The sequence below is a fragment of the Temnothorax americanus genome, unplaced genomic scaffold (genome assembly GCF_048541705.1).
Source record: "Temnothorax americanus isolate GAGA-0224 unplaced genomic scaffold, ASM4854170v1 Scaffold12, whole genome shotgun sequence".
NCBI classification, from domain to species: Eukaryota; Metazoa; Arthropoda; class Insecta; order Hymenoptera; family Formicidae; genus Temnothorax; species Temnothorax americanus.
Genome location: NW_027509253.1, coordinates 4,297,756 through 4,317,346, shown reverse-complemented (window position 1 = coordinate 4,317,346; position 19,591 = coordinate 4,297,756). Strand labels below are relative to the sequence as shown.

At 37.6% G+C, this 19,591-nt stretch overlaps 1 protein-coding gene across 2 annotated transcripts in view; it reads left to right on the top strand.

Annotated features, from left to right (window-relative positions):
• The first annotated feature begins 6,168 nt into the window (after positions 1-6,168).
• LOC143893253 (uncharacterized) overlaps positions 6,169-19,591 on the top strand; it is a 28,067-nt gene continuing 14,644 nt past the window's right edge. Inside the window, exons 1-2 of one of the 2 annotated variants that reach the window (XM_077398436.1) lie at positions 6,169-6,293; positions 14,117-14,191. In XM_077398436.1, coding sequence (XP_077254562.1) covers positions 14,147-14,191 — 45 coding nt within the window. In that variant the 5' untranslated portion in view covers positions 6,169-6,293; positions 14,117-14,146. Of the gene's footprint in view, positions 6,294-13,413; positions 13,670-14,116; positions 14,192-19,591 lie in introns of those variants that run through there. The other variant, XM_077398434.1, reaches the window with a different exon arrangement.

Genomic DNA, 19,591 nt, shown 5'->3' with positions numbered 1-19,591 from the left:
ATCCAGCTTATATCTGGTATTGGCCAAGAATGTGAAAATTAATCTTCTCATCGCTTCATCGGTTACAATTGAGAGTGTCATAAATACTCAACTTGTATTGTGTTGGTGACGCTATATGTATATCTCGTGAATAGTTGTACCATCAACCTGTAGTCACTTTTTCCTAATTTCATGCTCTTTATCAAATCCTCATCGGGAAAATCCCCTAGTAAAATCCGGTAATTGATCTTGATTTCTTATTTCCAGAAGTTAATAAGATATTGCTTCCGCAGCCAACCCCTGTTCTTTGTCATCCTATTTAAACACAGGACACTATATTGCATTGGTCTTACGTAAATCAGAGAGAAGGATATGAGAGTCATGCGGCCTATGCGGGTCATGCCTCATGCTCTCATCCTTCTTTTTGCTTAATATACAGGACATCAAGCATTGGCTCCTTACTATCTTTATTATCGAACCTTGCCAGCTTAATTATCTTGCAATGTTGTCCTTGATCCGAATGTTTTGGGACCGACTAATTATAAGACAAATTGTTGTTTTCCGTTGTCGACTGAAAATGTGTTTGTATTTTTAAACTAGATATAATGTGGATATGGCAGTGCCAATTGACCAATCATATTTAAATAATTCAGCAATTGACCAACGGATTGGTTAATTCTTTCTGCGTCCGAAATCTCGGGGCGATTTTTAGGCCGGTATTCACAGTCGGTTCTTATTTTAAGACCGCCTTAAGTAACGTCTTAAGATGCTAATGGTTCTTAACATTTTAAGATCGTACTTAAGATGGTCTTAAATAGATTCGACTATGAATACCGGCTCTAACATTGTGGACACAAGGCTTAAGCCCGGTGTCCACGATGCAAGAACTTGGTCCAAGTTTTGGTTTAAGCCAATGAAACTGCTGCTTTTCTGTAAGAGCTGCAAGTTGATTGGCTTAAACCAAAACTTGGACCAAGTTTTTGCATCGTGGACACCGGGCATTAAAGACCCGTTTTGCATCCAAGTTCAGTGTGTCCACGATCCAAGTTTCAGTAACTTTTCCTCGGTCCGAGAACTTGGACCAAGTTCTAGCATCGTGGACACAGACCTTTAGGGTCTATGTTCTATTGCTGAACTGGCTGCACTAGTTCAGAGAGAGTTCAGAGTTTATCTTTTTTATTCCATATTGGTAGGAAAAAGATGAACTCTAAACTGGTGCATTGCAGCCATCCAGTTCGACAATAGAAAACAGACCCAGTATATAAAGCATATATTGGGCGAAAGGGAAACCTCATTATTGTCAAAGCAATCAATGGAACCCGCATTTCACAATACGTTTAAAGGCCCGGGCACATAAAAAAACTTAAGCAGTAAGACGTAAGCAGTAATAGCGGGTTGCGGCTGATCTTAGGCCGGTATTCACATAGTCGGTTCTTATATTTAAGACCATCTTAAGTACAATTTTAAGATATCATTAACCAATCACAGAGCCGTATTAGCATCTTAAGATATTATAAGACGGTTTTGAAATAAGGGGTAAGGCCATACCATGCAACTTTAAAAAAATCGATTTTTTTTTTATTAGCTTAAAACCTTCCTTAAGGTAGTCGTCTCGTCAGGGCATGTATTAGATAAAGTTTTCGATTTTGGATTTTATATCAAATTATATGATCAGCTTTGCAGTCGATTTTTTCTGTGGCTCCTTACCGACTATTTACTCTAGAAAATCGATCTCGAAAATCACAAATTTTGCATTACTTCATACAGACGGCACGAAAAAGAAGGATCTATCACGGTTTCAATCACATATTTTCGCATTTTTCGATTAGATAAAGTGAGAAAAAACATTGTTTTTGTACATTAGATTTCAAAGAATCCGATGCAACCATAAGTTTACCGGAGATTTCGCTGCTAATTTTTTAGTTTATTTTAGTGAAAATGCGGTAATCGAGCAGACATTTTTTGGTCGAGGTGAAGTTGGGAAGACTTGGCAACGCCGCTGGCTAATCACTGTAGTTGCAGGTTATGAGGCTCGTCTTTCTTAGCCGACGTGGATAGTGATTGACACTCCTGACACTCCTGTCATGCGTTTTGAAACCCTTTCTCAGTAATTGTCAAAATTCAATCGAAAAGGAGATGTAACCTCACTTGTAACCTTTCTCGACGACCCGCATGATCAGCTGATCAAAACGGATCGAGTCAAATGAAAAAAATCACATAATTTGGAAAAAGTAACATACTTTGTCACGTATGAAATTTTACACCATACGTCATAAAATTATTTTTCCCTTAGCAAAAATTGCCTGAAATATATTTCTGAACGTGAAAACCTACAAATAGTCACATGACTAGCACGTAGCGAGACGCCTACCTTAAACCCTCAAGAATAAGAATTTGTAGTGTAATGCAAGTTATACGACAGTTGGACATGACAGTTGGAAGCAATTGTTACAATTTCTGCGTTGAGACAGACGAACTCCGCATCGATTTTTCGAACCGATCGCTGACTGAGGTTGCAAAAACAGCTCGAATTTCCTCAAAATGGGCCAGAAAAGAATAAAAAAAACCCAACGTTAACATAGAAGGCCAACTATACGGTGCAGGTATCGCAGATTAAAGGTATAGTATAATTTTCGATCGTAAACTTTAAACGCGTTTTTCTCAAAACACCATTTTTCAAATCGGGCGAACCGATATATCTTTATCGATTGCCTTCAAATTTTGAGGGTATCTTTATATATATATAATCTAGTAGACCACGTAGGGATTTTTCGATATGTTGTAAACTTTTTTTCTATAAGCAATTAAATATGAAATTTTTATGTGAAAAAATGAACTTTTTTTCATATGCTCACCATTTTTCGAAAAGCGGTATTTTTAAAATTCCCTACGTGGTCCAGTAGTTTATAATACTAAAGAAAAATTTTTGGATTTTTGTTCCAGGTTCAAGTTTGGGGGCACAGCCGGTTCGCCCGTTTTGGACATCCAAAAAAAACTCGTCGTAGAAACCGGATCCTGGAGCGGCCATTCTTTAATCAAAAATTAAAAAAAAAATATTTTTTTGTACCTTTAAAAAAACACTTAATAAAGTACTTTATAAGAAAATTCGACAGCTTTTACTATATATACTCCTTTAAAACATTCCCAAAGTTGTCCTTTTTTTTTGACGCGCATGGTGGCCTTACCCCATAAGATCTGATTATGAATATCGGCTTTACTGATTAAAACGAGCATAAGTTTAATGAGATTCATTAATTAATTTGGGAAAAACGATTCGTAGCCGTGAATTACGAATCGTTTTTTTTTTTCAAATTTTAGCCGAATTAATTAATGAATCTCATTAAACTTATACTTGTTTTAATCAGTAAGATCAGCCGCAACCCGATACATAGCCAGATTTTCCATTTTGGCTCTTAAAAATTTATAATAAATAAAATACGGAGTTAAAGTGCAGTTTAAAGTACACTTAGTGCATAAAGTGCACCCGAGTGCATCTGAGTTTGGCCGTCACTCCTGCCGACCCTTTGTACCGAGTTGGGGCTGATCTTACTGATTGAAACGAGCATAAGTTTAATGAGATTCGTTAATTAATTTGGCTAAACTTTGGGAAAAACTATTTGTAGTTCACGGCTACAAATGGTTTTTCCCAAAGTTTAGCCAAATTAATTAACGAATCTCATTAAACTTATGCTCGTTTTAATCAGTAAGATCAGCCGCAACCCGGTACATAGCCGGATTTTCCATTTTGGCTCTTAAAAATTTATAATAAGTAAAATACGGATTCGCAGCGAGTCGCAGCTAAGCCAACCCGACAGAGGTCTCCACTCTTACTCCTGGGTCATGGTAGCGATCATGTAACTTTTTTCCTAGAGCGGAAACGTGAAAAGTGAAAACTTTTATGTAACTATCTCTTTCTATTGGTGTTGAATAGAAAGAGATAAACTTTTCACTTTTCACATTTCCGTCCTAGGGGAAAAGATACATGATCGATCCCCATGTTCCAAAATTCACTCTGGGTAACTAAAATCTATAGTTTACGTCACGTACGCTATAGCATTTTAGTTAACTAGAGTGAGTTTTGGAACATGACCCTGTGTGGCGACGCCAGCCACGCCATTGGTCAGAAGCCTTCGACCAGTCAGCAACCATCTACATGGTTGTGCGCTCAACGGGCCGATACCCTGTGCATTTGTGAACGCTTGAGATATAGTTCAGTATTCAGTAAAGTTCAGTTGTCTCTACGGTCTCTTCGAGTACGCATCACGTTGATCTGTACGCGGCATCTTGAAAGTTGAAAGTATTGTAACACGAAATCCAAATATATATATGCGTAGTGTGGAATTCCGAAGCAATCATTCTTACGAACTCCCACACCTGTCGACTCTTAAGGTGCGAATTCATGGGACGCTCGTTTCAGCGTATCGCGAAATCACGTGATTTCGCGCTGACGCTAACGTCAAGCAAAGAAAGCTGGATTTTCTCAGCTTTAGCGTCAAAGCCGAAGCAGCGCGAAGACGCCGAAATTTTGACGCTGTTTTCCTTTTCATGAATTTCAATTGACGCCGCCGTCACGTGTGGTCAGTGGTCATGCGACCTTCTTGCCGCTGAAAATCAGCGTCGAGCGTCAGCATGAAAAGGCACCTTTAAGGTGATCCTAAAGCCGTCTGTATTACCGACCGAATTCTATATCTGTCCTTATATAGACGCAATGATGATAGACAAGGATAGACATGGTTATAGGTTATATTGCATTTATTACAATTAATATTTTTTTGTAAGCTTTTATTCTTAGTTCCAATTGCACGATATTGTTCTTACATGTTGTCCCTAGGTCATGCCGGTCTAATATTGTAGATATTTATTGTGAAATTTTTGTACAAAGCAAATATTGTCGTCACGTATAACAAAAAATATTAATTTTGTTTCGTTTTCGATATAAATTCGACCACCATAACCTAGATTTTGATGCGTATTTTAATTCTAGACAAGAATTTTGCATTTCTATAAAATCAATTAAAAGATTAGTGCTAAGAAAAAAACTGGAAAAAACCGGTTAGGATCATGGCTTTAGGATCACCTTAAGGAGGAAGCACATAAAATTGCAGGAGCAATAAGCAGAGAAGCCGCATGCGCTATCCGCTATGGTATCTGTAGAGCTCTACAGTTACCATAGCGCATGCGCATATGGCTTCTGTATTCTGGGGATCGATCATGTATCTTTTCCCCTAGGACGGAAATGTGAAAAGTGAAAAGTTTATCTCTTTCTATTCAACACCAATAGAAAGAGATAGTTACATAAAAGTTTTCACTTTTCACGTTTCCGCTCTAGGAAAAAAGTTACATGATCACTACCCTGCTCATGGCTCCTGCAATTTTATGTGCTTACTGCTTTGGAAACGTGAAAAGTTTTATGTAACTATCTCTTTCTATTGGTGTTGAATAGAAACTTCACATGAAACTTCACTTTTCACATTTTTGCCCTAGAGGAAAAGATATATGATCGACTTCCTGGCTACTCGACGCGCGGCGGTACGCCCTTGGAGGTTCGAGCCATGGAGGAAGAATTGTTTATGCCTCCTTTTTGCAGACTTATTTTATCGTCTTGACTGTGCTCCCCCCCTGAATCTTGCGCCCTGTGCAAGGGCACCGACGGCATCGCCCTAATTACGGCAAATTAAATGAAAAAATTAAAAAAAGAGCTCTGTTCTCGGGGAGCAAAAGTAACGGGGAAAAAGAAGGATTTACAAGATCGGTAAAATAGATGTCAATATAGGTTATATGTGTATAGAGTATATGTCAATATACTCTTTACCCGGCGAACCAAATTGTAACAGAGTTATTTCAGTTAATGAATGCGAACAAACATTATCGATTGACATACAGTCGTAATATTTTTATTACAATACTGATTTTTCCCATATGTTAACAATTGATGTTTAAAACTCGCGCGGAATACTACCAATTTTGATATGGTGCTGCACTCTATGCTAGCTTTAACTGAGGAACCTCATTTAACCAATCACGATGCTTGAATCTATTCACTATCCTTAGCTATCGTTGGAGTGAGAACGTGACACGTGACTGAAAGAGATGCCGTATCGGTCTCTGAAAAGGGGCAAAAGCCGCATCTCACTCTTGTGACCTGCGACGCCCTGCGTAACCTGCGTTCCGTAGTTATGGAATGATTGGAATGTTATAGAACTTCGCCTGACGTGGCGACGTGGCCTGAATAAGAAGTGACGACTGAAAGAGCATCTGTTTGACGATTTCTATTTTCTATCCAGTCTCATGCCATGGAAAGTGATTAGAAACCTGTAAGTATGATTTATATTGCTTTGTGTGAAATATTTTAGTCGATATTTTATTACAAAATACAGTTGTGTTTAAGTCTATAAAGTTGAGGTTAACTTGCTGGTTGGCGGTCGCAAAGGTACATGATGTTTTGTATGTTTTAATGTATTTCAACTGAGAGGCTGTCATGATTTCTAAAATATCACTGATAATTTCACAAGTATATCGGTATTACGTTTCTCTGATTGAGTGAGAGACGACTCAGACGACGACGTATCTTAATAAAAAAATTTCACATTTGGACTTTGCGTCGCAATATCTCCGCTCGTAGGGCACGTAAGGGAAAAATAAAAACACTTCTTCATAAATCGACCCCAAGGTATCGAGCAAGCCTATTTAGAACTTATCCGTTCACTCGTTATTGAGATCTCAACATCTCGAGTACTCGCAACTCGTCGCGTCGCGTAAAAGAGTGACGGTGCGGTCTCGCTTTGCGTGTACTTGGTACCGTGTCTCTTGACATTGGAATCGGGGGGAAAAAAAGGTGAATTTTTTAGCCTCGACGATTTAAGTATTCGACATTATGCATACGACTGAATCGAAATCGATTCTTAAATTGATATGTTTTTAGACAAAATGTTTTCTATGTCAAATCAATTATGCGCATTTCCTATCTCCAATTGGAACACCGTGGCATATTTTTTAAGTGAAAGGATTTATTTATAAAAATCGGCATCTACTACTCGACATGGGAGGTCCCAGATTCCATGATCTATTATACCTACACCAGATTCGGTGATTTTATCTGTTCTAGAGTTATATGTGTATTAGATGTTTTAAAACAACGGCACCTTGTGCTTTTGCCATTTTTTGTGACTTAAATAAAGCAAATTTTATATACTTTCTCAAAATCGCAGGTCACTGGTATTCCCATGTCTTTCAAATACAAATTTGGACAGGATTTCCTGTAAGAACTAAATTTGTATAGCACCAGCCCTTTATATCTCAAGATCACGCGTAACAGTAGCTGTCGCTATCACCATCACTGAATACATGTCGATGATAGAATCTCTCTTTCATTAAGTTCCCTGAGTAACTGTTAGCTATATCAAACACCGTGAAAGCTAGGAGAGAACACAGAAAGAGCTGTCTTGCAGATCTTTTCATCCAGGTTTCAACGTTCATTAATTTCAATACTGCCACTATCCAGCTATCTGGAACATTCTACGAACTTTGCTAATATTCTGCTATAAATCTAAAGGACCGTCTACAATAGCCGTAAGAGAATGCAGTAAGATGTAAGCAGTAAGCTATTGATCAACCACAGTCAATTATTCTTGAATTGTAAAAATTCCATTAGTCAATAGCTTACTGCTTATGTCTTACTGCATACTTTTACGGCTATTGTAGACGGTCCTTAACGGTTCTTACACATCACTTTGTATGGAGTGTTTTTAAAAGCATCCAATATCTAAGAAAGTACTCACCACATATAGACCGGCATTCATAGTCAGATCTTATATTTAAGATCGTCTTAAATTTATCTTTTATAGATGCTCTGTACGACTCGTTTTATTGGCTACGAAGTATCTAAAGATGAACTTATATAAGACGATCTTATATATAAGATCTGACTGTGGCTGCGGTCCACTTGACGCTACAAATGCTTTGAAGCATTCTTCTCTTTTTTTCTTTATTGAAAGAAAGGAGAAGAGGAATGCTTCGAAGCATTTACCGCAGCCTAGGAATACCGGCCATAGTCACCCTAATAATGCCAGAAACGAGCCTTGGTAGCATGTGGAGGGGATGGCTTCTGTACCGCGTACATTAGAGTCTCTGGGCCGCGATTCTGTAACTCGTTATCCAGTATCGTTATCGTTATATTGTCGTTGCGCAGCTTTTTTACCATATACCTGCGTAACTGTAGTTATGAGCCTTTGCACACAAATTGCCGTAGCAGTAACGTAAGAATTGTACTTACGTTACTGCTACGGCAATTTGTGTGCGGAGGCCTTTAGTCTTACTGCTTAAGTTTTTATAAAGTTCGTGTGCCAAGTGCTTAAGTTTGTTGTGTCCTAAGGCCTTAAGTCTGCGGGGTACGTGATAACGTGATAAAGGGAAATAACAACTCGAAGGCGAACTCGACAAACTTTGGTAAAGCCTTGTGTCCACAATACTAGAAATCGCTCCGAGACCTTGGACGGAGAAAAAATTAACTAATCATATTTAAACAATTCGGTAATTGACCAATGCGATTGGTTAATTCTTTTTCCGTCCAAGATCTCGGAGCGATTTCTAGCATCGTGGACAGAAAGCTTTAGATTCGGGAACATTTAGAGCATGTTATTCCGTCTGCAGTCTGGCTTACAACATGTGAAGGGTAGAGATCTTTAACCAGAGATCAGACAAACCGTTAACGATCTATGATTGGCTCTGTCGCTTGGGGTATAACCGGAAGTGTGAGAGAGAAAGATATATATAGCTAACCCCAAGAAATCCTAGCCGACCTAGCCATAAGTGTCCGTCGAAACTAGAGTTTGGAATACCCGGGTATCCGAGGATCCGCCTGCTCGTCCATTACCCGTTGTATACAGATATGGACTGGTTCCGCGGTTACCCAAGGATAATTTGGGTTAGGTATCCATGCGATGCGGGTATCCGTACGATATAGGTACAGTCGATTGTTTTTCTCACATTCGACTGTAGTTGGTCAATTTCTTAGTGCTTATTGTTAGAGCTTAAAACACCTATTGTAGATCGGGACTTAGAGTGCAATGCGTGCTGTGTTAGCACTTTATTTCTCATTAAAATCCTTAAAATCTGAAATCCTTAGTTGTCCTTTCTACCATCATGAATACTACTTTTGTCATATTGGGGCAAATAACCTCAGTGGCCTAATGGCTTAAGGGGATGCTGGAGCCGTCTGTTTTACCGGCATTTTTTGTCGTCACGTAGCGTTGTATTAATTTGACAGAATTAAAAATCCTTCTCCAGAATTGCAGTACATACATTAATAATTCGGGGGAACTCTGATTTTATATAGAAAACGAGAAAAAATTACGGAAGTACAGATTTCCTTATCCTACTTTTATCCCAATATGGCGTCTCGAGTTGCGGCGAGCTGTCAGCTCGTCATAAGATGTATTTCATATAAGAGATACACCATTGGTACGAACGCGAAAACAAGTTCCCCCGAATTGCACAACAAGAAAAACATCGATAAACCCTCCAAATCAAGATTTGGAAGCGTAATATAAAAAACAGAATAATAAATTTATTTTGCCAGTGAATAGAATAACACGACACCCGCACGGTATACGGGAGGTTCCAGGTTCAAACCCTGGCTGGGGTAATATTTTTTTGCAATAAAAATTTAAACTATTAAATTTAGAAATTACATCAACTGACCAAAACCTATGGTCGAAGTTAATAATGTCTCGATATCGATCTGAAAAAAGTGCTGTGTGAATCCGACAAACCAAGTTGGCTCACGGTTTTTCAATGTTCATATCGGTAAAGACGTTATATATTGCCAGTTACGGTCGATTTAAATTACTTTAATTGTTATTCTATTCACTGGCAAAATAAATTTATTATTCTGTTTATTATACACCGTTGACGGAAGCATCGGTTCTCCATCTTATAGTTGTTATTGCGATAAATATTACCACAGCCCCAGTGGTCGAATTGGCACGACACCCGCACGGTATTGTCGTAACGGTCGTAACGCTCGTCGTAATCGCTATCGTAAGCTCATCGTATGAGTTGATTCAGCTTGAACTTAATTTTTTCAATTACGACGCTTGTCTGGCGTTACAACATAACCTAACTTGTCAGCTTTCTCGACGTGCGAAGAAAAATGTGTTTATAGATATATTAGCATAGATATACGGTTTACGACGACTTCATTGCTTACGACCACGATCAAAGCGTTACGATAGATGTAGCCTTACCTTTAAGCGCGGTAACGTAAGGTGGGTTACATCTAAATTCGGTTATTTTCGATTAATAAGTACGGTTCGGATATGTTCGGCGTTTGGATCAAGGCCGCGCGGTTCTACATTTTACATTAATCGTATCGTAGCGTCGTAAGTCGTAACTCGTAAGAAACTGACTAATCACAGTCGATTATTCTCTTCAAATTTGACTGTAATTGGTCAATTTCTTACGACTTACGACTTGCGACTTGCGACTTACGACGCTACGATACGACCAATGTAGAACCGGCACAAAGCCGTAGTCGTAGACATAACGCCTGCGCACAATGGAGCACATATGATCACTTATTGCTGCATAAAAGCTAACGGTATAGTATAAATATACACAGTAGAGACACTGAACTTGTTTAGTGGTACTCAGTGCGCATGCATCGGTTTATCCTACCAGGCGGCCTGTATGTAGGACAAAGAGAGAGATACCTCTCTCTCTTTCTCTCTTAAGCGTTCATAGCCCAGGAAGATGGCGGCGAGTCATGTGACCTGGGACCCATTATATCAAAGGTGCTGACTCAGGCCACGTTCCGTAACGCGCATATGCGCGCATTTTCTATAGTAAAGCGGGGAGCACACACTTCTGCACAACGCATAATACGTAAGCATAAGAAAATTGATTGGTCCATACACATGTGCATAAGAAAATAGACCAATTAATTTTCTTATGCTTACGCATTATGCGTTGTGCAGAAGTGTGTGCTCTCCGCTTAAACGTTACGTATACTATAGATAATAAATGCGCGCATATGCGCGTTACGGAACGCAGGGTCAGTGTCACTACTGTATGTACTTATATACTGTGCTAACGGCTTCTTCTTTCACTTTTTCTTCTTTTCACGTTAACAGCAAAAGCTAACAGCTAAGGACTAAAGCGCATAACATGGCGTAGCGATATACGACAGTCGTAGTCGTGGATATAAGTAATGCACAAGGATTGACGTTAGCGTATGTCGTATCCGTCGCGTGATGCGACGCGATGTCATGATACGCGTCAATCCTTGTGCATTGACATCCGATATCGACTTACGATTTACGATAGATAAACGGTTACGACAATCTTTGTACTTTGGACCTAAAAAGTCGCACACAAAATTGCATAGGCTGCATATACATAGCATAAGACCGCTAAACCAAGCGTCTACGATACGCTTTGCAGTGTTTTAAATCCATAGGACACTCGCCGGCGAGGTGCGACAACGTGCGGCAATCGCGCGGCAGAAACGCCTCGTGTCAACAGGCTTTAACGCTTCACGACTTTCACGTTTCTTGTTCCTGTTCCCGCTTTCACGACGTGAACACATGTGACGTGAAGTTCACATGTCGCCTGCATGCCGCACCGCACGTGCGCAGAAATAAATCAATCCTCCGAATGTTTCCGAGTCTAGCCGAAGTTTGTCGAGTGTAGACGTAACTCCCGTCCCGCGTTATTGTACCCCCTCTCTTGTCCATTTTTACATACGAGAAAGGATGCCATCTAGCGGCGACCCAGAAATACAGAATATGTTACGTAATACAGGAGGATATAACTCAAATATATTTCACAATTAAGGGGATCCTAAAGCCGTCTGTAATATCGGCTTTTTTTCTTAGCACTAATCTTTTAATTGGTTTTATAGAAATGCAAAATTCTTGTCTAGAATTAAAGTACGCATCAAAATCTAGGTCATGGTGATCGAATTTATATCGAAAACGAGAAAAAAATTAATATTTTTGTTAATTTTTGGTATACGTGACGACAATATTTGCTTTGTACAAAATTTCCACAATAAATATCCACAAAATTAGACCGGCATGACCTAGGGACAACATTTAAGAACAATATCGTGCAATTAGATCTAAGATTGAAAGCTTAGAAAAAAAGATTAGTTTAAATAAACTTTTATATGTGCAAAAGCACATTCAGGTTGACATTGCGTGTAGCGAGAGATGGCGCAGCAATCGAAATAAGGACAGATGCTTCTCGTTAGACAAGGACAGATATAGATATATGACATAGAAAACAGGATTAGAAATGTTGACATTACCAACGTCGAGGAAGTTCAGCCTTCACTTTAGGATCTCCTTAATACGCAATCTGTTTCCAAATTTAATTTTGCAAATATTCTGTTAAGATAATTCGCCATAACGCTGTTTTGCTGAAACACTATTTAGAAACAAATTGTGTGTGCAAATATTTATCAATATTTTAAATTTTTATAAGTATTGCAAATATTGAGACATAACTGCAGCATACCCAATTTCATCCAGATTGCGTCATATAATGACGGATACTGTACTTCTCCATTACATAGTCAAAACGTGTAATGCAAAATTGTGGTTTAATCCGGCACAAATACACGAGTATCAGTTCGGAGAGAACGAAATGGGATTGAATTTCAAATGCGCTACTTTAAATCCTTTATGAGAAGCTTCTACACGCCACTGGGATCCAACTGTGTCTCTCTCGTTTCCGTCAGTCTCTATCCTCGACATCCATTACATCGCTACCTAGTAAAGCTACATAATTTAAGAGAATATTTGAATAGCGTTTTACACTGCTTACAGCTTGTACTTGTGGAGAACTTTATCCCAGGACTTCTGCGGCTGATAAATAGGTACTAATGCTCTTATCGTTAATGATTTCGTGCCGTTGTGCCGGATTGTATTCGTGAAAATTTAATACCCGATGGTGTTGTTGTCTTCACTAGAATCGAGAGAGTGGTCTTACCTCGATCTGATGAAATATATTTCATACTAGTGCAATCCGAGTGTGGAGATAGCGAAAGAATTTTAGCAAATGTTCCTTATTTTTGAAAATATTCTGTATGATTTTATGATATATATAATCAATCAATAATAATAATATATTAAAATTTTTTACATTGAAAATAAAAATTCTCGTATTTTTGTTGTCCATATCAATGATGAGAAAGATAATTATGCCATATGTAATAAAAATAAATATAATACTATATTTCAGTAAATAAAAACTGTTCAATTATTTCTAAGGTTTCTAAGAATCAATTATCATTATTTTTTATCGATATATATGAACATCGAGTGTTCTCTCGATATATCGCCTATCCGATATGACCGACCGAGTCAACTACGCACATACAACCAGATATGCGTCTCATGCTGTCTCATGCGCTCATGCGTCAGCATCGCCGCCATTTTGTGTAACAGCTGTAGTTCGGTGATCGCAGATCGCAGTCAAGTAAGGTCAGGTCGAGCTGGTCGAGTCCGTTACAGTCCGTTGCGAGAGAATTACTTGTGATTTGTGCGGTGACCAGTTCGGGTTCCGTACGAGGCGATGTTGTGCTATTGCGAAAACACGTAATCGCAAGCAGTGCGATCAGTGATCTTAAACCAATATGAATACTAGTTTTACACAGTTCTGTTCAATGGTTCAATACGCTCGCATTCAGGTACGACAATGCCGATGCTCTAAGATGGACATTATTATTTTATTTCAAATATATAAATTTGATTATGTTATATATAACTCTCTTATATATATTTCTGGATGAAAACATCTGTTTTCGTCAAACATTTGTTCTTTCCAAGCACAAGACCTTGAAAGTTATATTGAATTTAACGCATTAATATATTTCTGTAACATTCTATTTAATTATCATATAGATTTTATTGTAGCGTGCATTTGTGTATTATTGTGTACTTAGATTGATTATGCTTCTATATTAGAAAGTCTGTTAATCTTTTTTGATGAAACATATACGTAATGCTAATGCATAATGTTTACATAGATAATCTGTTAATCTTTTTACCTTGAGTTTTTTTTTTGCACAAATGCTTTAAAATATTGCTCTTGAATGATTTTAATATAATATAATCTATAATTGAATGTGTTATAGAAGAAATAAGTGTGCTGGTGACATCTCGATATGGCTCGAGTTCAATTATACGAAAGAGCTGTGGTCATCCATACAGTAAGTACTTATTTATAATTATATAAGTATATACGTAAGAGTAACAAGAGAACTTTAGGTTATATATGTATAGGATTCAAGACTTCATTTATATTTTACATTTAGTTATTTGGTTAGGTATTTCTTGGTGTCAGTTATACATGCAAATGTTTTGGACTTATTTAATTTTTCTTTTGAAATTTAATTATGTATACAATTTTTACATAAATCGAAAAAAGCCAGTTTGTTATATTATATTATGTTAATACTTATTTTAATATGTCATGTTTTGACTTTCTAATCTTTAATTCATATTTTATGTATACAATTTTTACAATTATTTTTGTAACATCATATTCAATAGTCATTGTTTTTAAGTAAGAAATGATGTCTTATATTAGTCAATGCAGATAAACATAAATTTAATTTTTATTACAAAATATGGTACACATGACATATTTAACATGTTTCAAACTATAATTATATATATATATATAGTTTTTTACTTTTTAAAGTTGTCTCTTATCCTTTGAACATCATCTTGAACTATTTTACTTTTTCTACGTTTGTTGAAGTATTTTGCTACTTAGTAGTTTTATTAGTATTTTTATTATTATCAAGAGACATCGTGTCTCACGCCAAATAGAGTGAAGCAGATTGTGTGAGGGCACCTTAAGAATACTTTGCATTATATTGTAATCTTATTAGCTATCTATTCAAGTAACCCATTAAAGTAATCTGGCAATTGTGGTTGATAACATGACATATAGTGTAGTTGCCAATTGTCCAAATGTAGAGCTAGATTTTAGACCACAAGATTTCAATCAATAGGTGATGTGAATAACATGATACAATATATGTATATCTAATAATATGTACAACAGTGGCTGCATATTCAGAAAAATACAATACATTAGATAATTATTATCTGTGTGAATAATGTATAGATCTATTAATCGGATTGTTCTTCTATTTGATTATTCAATTTGTTCAATTCCATTATCTCAATTCTTTATGCTGGGTATTAGGTGCTTTTCCTTTAGCGACACAAGTCGACACACAAGCTTCATTCTATCTTTTTTCAACATCTAGGCTGCGTTCCATTTATCGCTCACGATGCTCGCGAATATCATTTCGCCCTTTGACAAACAACAAGGATGAAATGATTCCACGAGCGTTGCGAGCGATAAGTGGGACACACCTTAGTAAGAAAGATTGAGTGACGCTTGTGTCGACTTGTGTCGTTAACTGGAAAGCACCCATTCAGCTACAAAGTGATTTGCAATAGTCGGTATAGTAGGAAACGTGAAAATAACTTGAGATTCCTACTTTACCATTGCAACATTGTAACTCATTCAAATGATAAGGAAGTTACATTCTTTCTTCTTTATGATATGTAAGATCTCGGTTAACATGAGTTGAGAATTATAGTAATCTAATAATAGCATAATAACATCGACCTATAGTATAAACTGTGCGATCCCTATTTTACTCGTATATGAAATACGGTCCTCAAATAGGAGTGAGCAAATAGTCGCACACCATCTCTATCTCTATCTATGCATCTGATTGGTCTAGTTTTCAGTCACTCAGGAACGTAACTGCCAATGTTCGTTTTCTTCGCTGATTCTGCGACGAAAAATCTGAGAAAAAATTTTGTTAAAAATTAAATAAAAATATACTTTTGCATTAAATAAACATGTTATTATTACTTATTTAATTTTCACTGAAAAACCTGATTTGCACAAGGCTTTGCAAACAGATGTTATGGCTCTGACTAGAAAAAGACAGATATTGGTCGTAATCGCATGCTGTCCTTCCTGCACATTGAGACACACTTTCGATTTGCGTCGCGCTTCCATACTATAGGTCGATACATAATAATAATTTTATATTTACTACAATAAGAATAAATTTTATAATGAATAAATAGCATCCCCTTACTTTCATCTTATTTACAACATAATAATTATTTTTATAGTTTATGAGAAGCATCTAAATTTAAGCGCACGTACAATTTTCAAAATGGCGACAGGTCATATAACTTGAGATAATCTACATCAAAGACATTGACGCTCAGTGTCAGAACTATGTACAGACCAGGGCTTGGAATTAGGTGTCCTTTTCAGGCCGATTTCTGAAGGTGCCATTATGTGGTAGCATCGAGCGTTGAGCGTCAAGCGTCAAACACGCGCGCAGCACCCTTGCGCACATGTCTAAACGTGCAGATTTCAGCGTCAAGACGCTGAAATCTGCGCGATTTGCATGTTTATGCATCTACGCAAGGGTATTGACGCTTGACGCTCGACGCTCCCAAAGCACCTTGAGGCGACGCCTATCCCCCCCATCGCTGGCTTAACGGCCGAGCCGCCGATCGCGCGTGTGACGCCGTGCCTCAGGAACGTATCTATATGAGAAATAGGGATCGTACCATCTGCCAAATTTTCATTAAAATATTTTTTTTGCTAAATAGTTTTTATTTTCATAAAAAATTAAACTAAATTTTCTATTATTATTTATATATCACAAATATATGATTATAATACATAATACATATATAATAATATATTTGTGATATACAAATAATAATTACAGTTTTAACAATAGCTTTCTGCATCACCCGTGAGGTACTATTGTTGATGCTTTTTTAAAAATGGTTTCTCCAATAGGCTTATTCTATCGAAAGATGCATTATTGTCTTTGCTGATACGAAAACTAATTTTTCGTTGTTAATGCGAACTAGTTTAGGCTATAGCTCCGAATGGGTCACTTCTCCGATTGAAATGAACCTTTGCAGGTGATATTGTCACGATACCTAGAGGTTATTTATCAAGGTCCTATCTTCGGGCTATCTATAATTTTCTAGATTTTGGCCTGACAATCATAACAAGGCGTGCGGCGTTCTACCTCAGGTATGGCGCATCTGTAACGTGTTCCGCATATAATTAAATACTTTTAATTTAATTTAATTTTTTTTACTTTCAACGCGAAGAGAGGTTAACTCCACACCTCCCCCTGCTTTTAGGGCGAAACTACTTTCATCGTTGTACGGTTCCACATGGGTTTGCATCACACGAAGCGAGGTTTACTCCGCACTCCCCTCTGCTTTTGGGGCAAAACTATTTTTATCGTTTTACGGTTCCACATGGGTTTGCAAGTTTCCACGCGAACCGAGGTCCACCTTTCCCTTGCTTTTGGAGTAAAACTACTTTCATCGTTGTACGGTTCCACATGGGTTTGCAAGTTTCCACGCGAACCGAGGTCTACCTTCCCTTTGCTTTTGGAGCAAAACTACTTTCATCGTTGTACGGTTCCACATGGGTTTGCAAGTTTCCACGCGAAGCGAGATCCACTCCACACTCCTCTCTGCTTTTGAAGTGAAACTACTTCCATCGTTGTACTGTTCTACATGGGTTTACAAATTTCCACACGGAGCGAGATCCATTTCACACTGCCCTTTGTTTTTAGGGCAAAACTACTTTTATCATTGTACAGTTCCACATAGGTTTGCAAGTTTCCACTACCCGTGCTGCAGGGAGAGGTGCGTAGCCTCTCTTTTGCCTACATGTGTACTGTCTATACACACATATTAGCTTCCTTTAGTACTGACACAAACTGTTATATTTCTCAGTTATATATTTGTTAATAACTTTTTAATAAAGAATGAGCGACGACTAAAATCTTATAAATGTTATTCAAAGACATAACCTTGATAATATCAAGGTCAAGGTCAAGGTCAAGATTATTTAAGCGGTTAAGTCTTCTTTTGCTGATTTTTACTACTTTCAGTGATATATTTGTTCATAGTTTTTAAACCATTCAAAACCCACATATGGAACTTTGACATATGACCTTAATATGATCTCTTGAAGCCATCTTCAAAGGTTCATTCGGGGAGAGTACGATTTCCGAGGCGCCCAGATTTGACTGTGGTTTCTGGTAGTATTTCTTACGTTGAACAAAAAATTATACAGGTCTTATAGGGCTAACTGTTCTAGTTTTCGAGATATGCAGTATTAAAGCTCAAAATAAATATAATATAAATCTTCACTTTTTTTAATTATTAGATATAATATATTATCTATTGGAAGTATATATTGGAAAAATTAGTTATTTTGTTTAAGTGTTTAAACAGTTAAATATATATACTTTTAAAGCGCGTCACTAATCCACGTGGGTTAGCTTTACGCACTCGATACTGTTCAAGGTGAGCCACTGACCCACATAGGTTAGTTGCTGCGCGTTACGCACTTTTATACTGTTTAAAGCGCGTCACTAACCTACATAGGTTAGTTGACGCGCTTTAAACACTTAAATACTTTTAAAGTGCATCACTAATCTATATGCCGAAGGCGTGTCTTAAAATCAGTGAGGAGGCCCTATAGCGCCTATTTGTGTACTGTTTATACACATGTGTATAATACATGTGTATATATAATACATGTGCATAATACATGTGTTTACAGTACACAAATAGGCGGAGCCCCTTCCCCCCGCATAATAAAACGTCCTACCTTGCGTACGGGGCCTCGCTAATCTTTTCAGTATTAATATTTTTAGTATATTGTAGACTCATCTGTTTAGTAAGGCGAAGATTTAATACATACTTATTAAATCGTTTATTAACTCCTAGAGATATCATTGCCACCTTTGACTAGAGAGGATACGGCCTTAGAGGCGTTCAGGCATAATCCCACGGATGGTAGCTTCGCACCACCGGCCGCTCGACCGAGTGCGTGAACCAAATGTCCGAACCTGCGGTTCCTCTCGTACTGAGCAGGATTACTATCGCAATGACTGGTCATCAGTAGGGTAAAACTAACCTGTCTCACGACGGTCTAATAAACGGTGATTTATTAAAATTTAAGTGATTATAGGTGCAAACTGAATAATTATTTTTTTAAAATAATATTGCATATCTCGAAAACTAAAGCAGTTAGCCTTATAAGACTTATATAATTTTTTGTTTAGCGTAAAAAATACTACCAGAAACCACAGTCAAATCTAGGCGCCTCGGAAATCGTACTCGTCCCGTTCATTTTAATCGGAGGGGTGGTCCATTCCGATTGACCCAGAGCCTATCTAAGACATATATGTAATACTTCTATAGTAGTAGTATCAATTGAAACCATAGACCTAGGAAGAGATAGACGGAGCGTAAAGTGATACTATGGGCAAGAGGGGTCCAGAAATCGACGCGAGGGGAAATAGAGACTATTCTTGACAAACTTCGGTTAGACTTACGCTCCGTCTATCTCTTTCTAGGTCTATGATTGAAACCTGACAAAAACATTACAATGCAACGGTAGCTTTCTCTATTCCACAAATGTTGAACAAGGTGCGTTGCATTGGCAATTTTTATTAACTCGGATCTCTTTTAGGTTATGTCATAGTTACGTCGCGCTTACGCAAAACAATCAA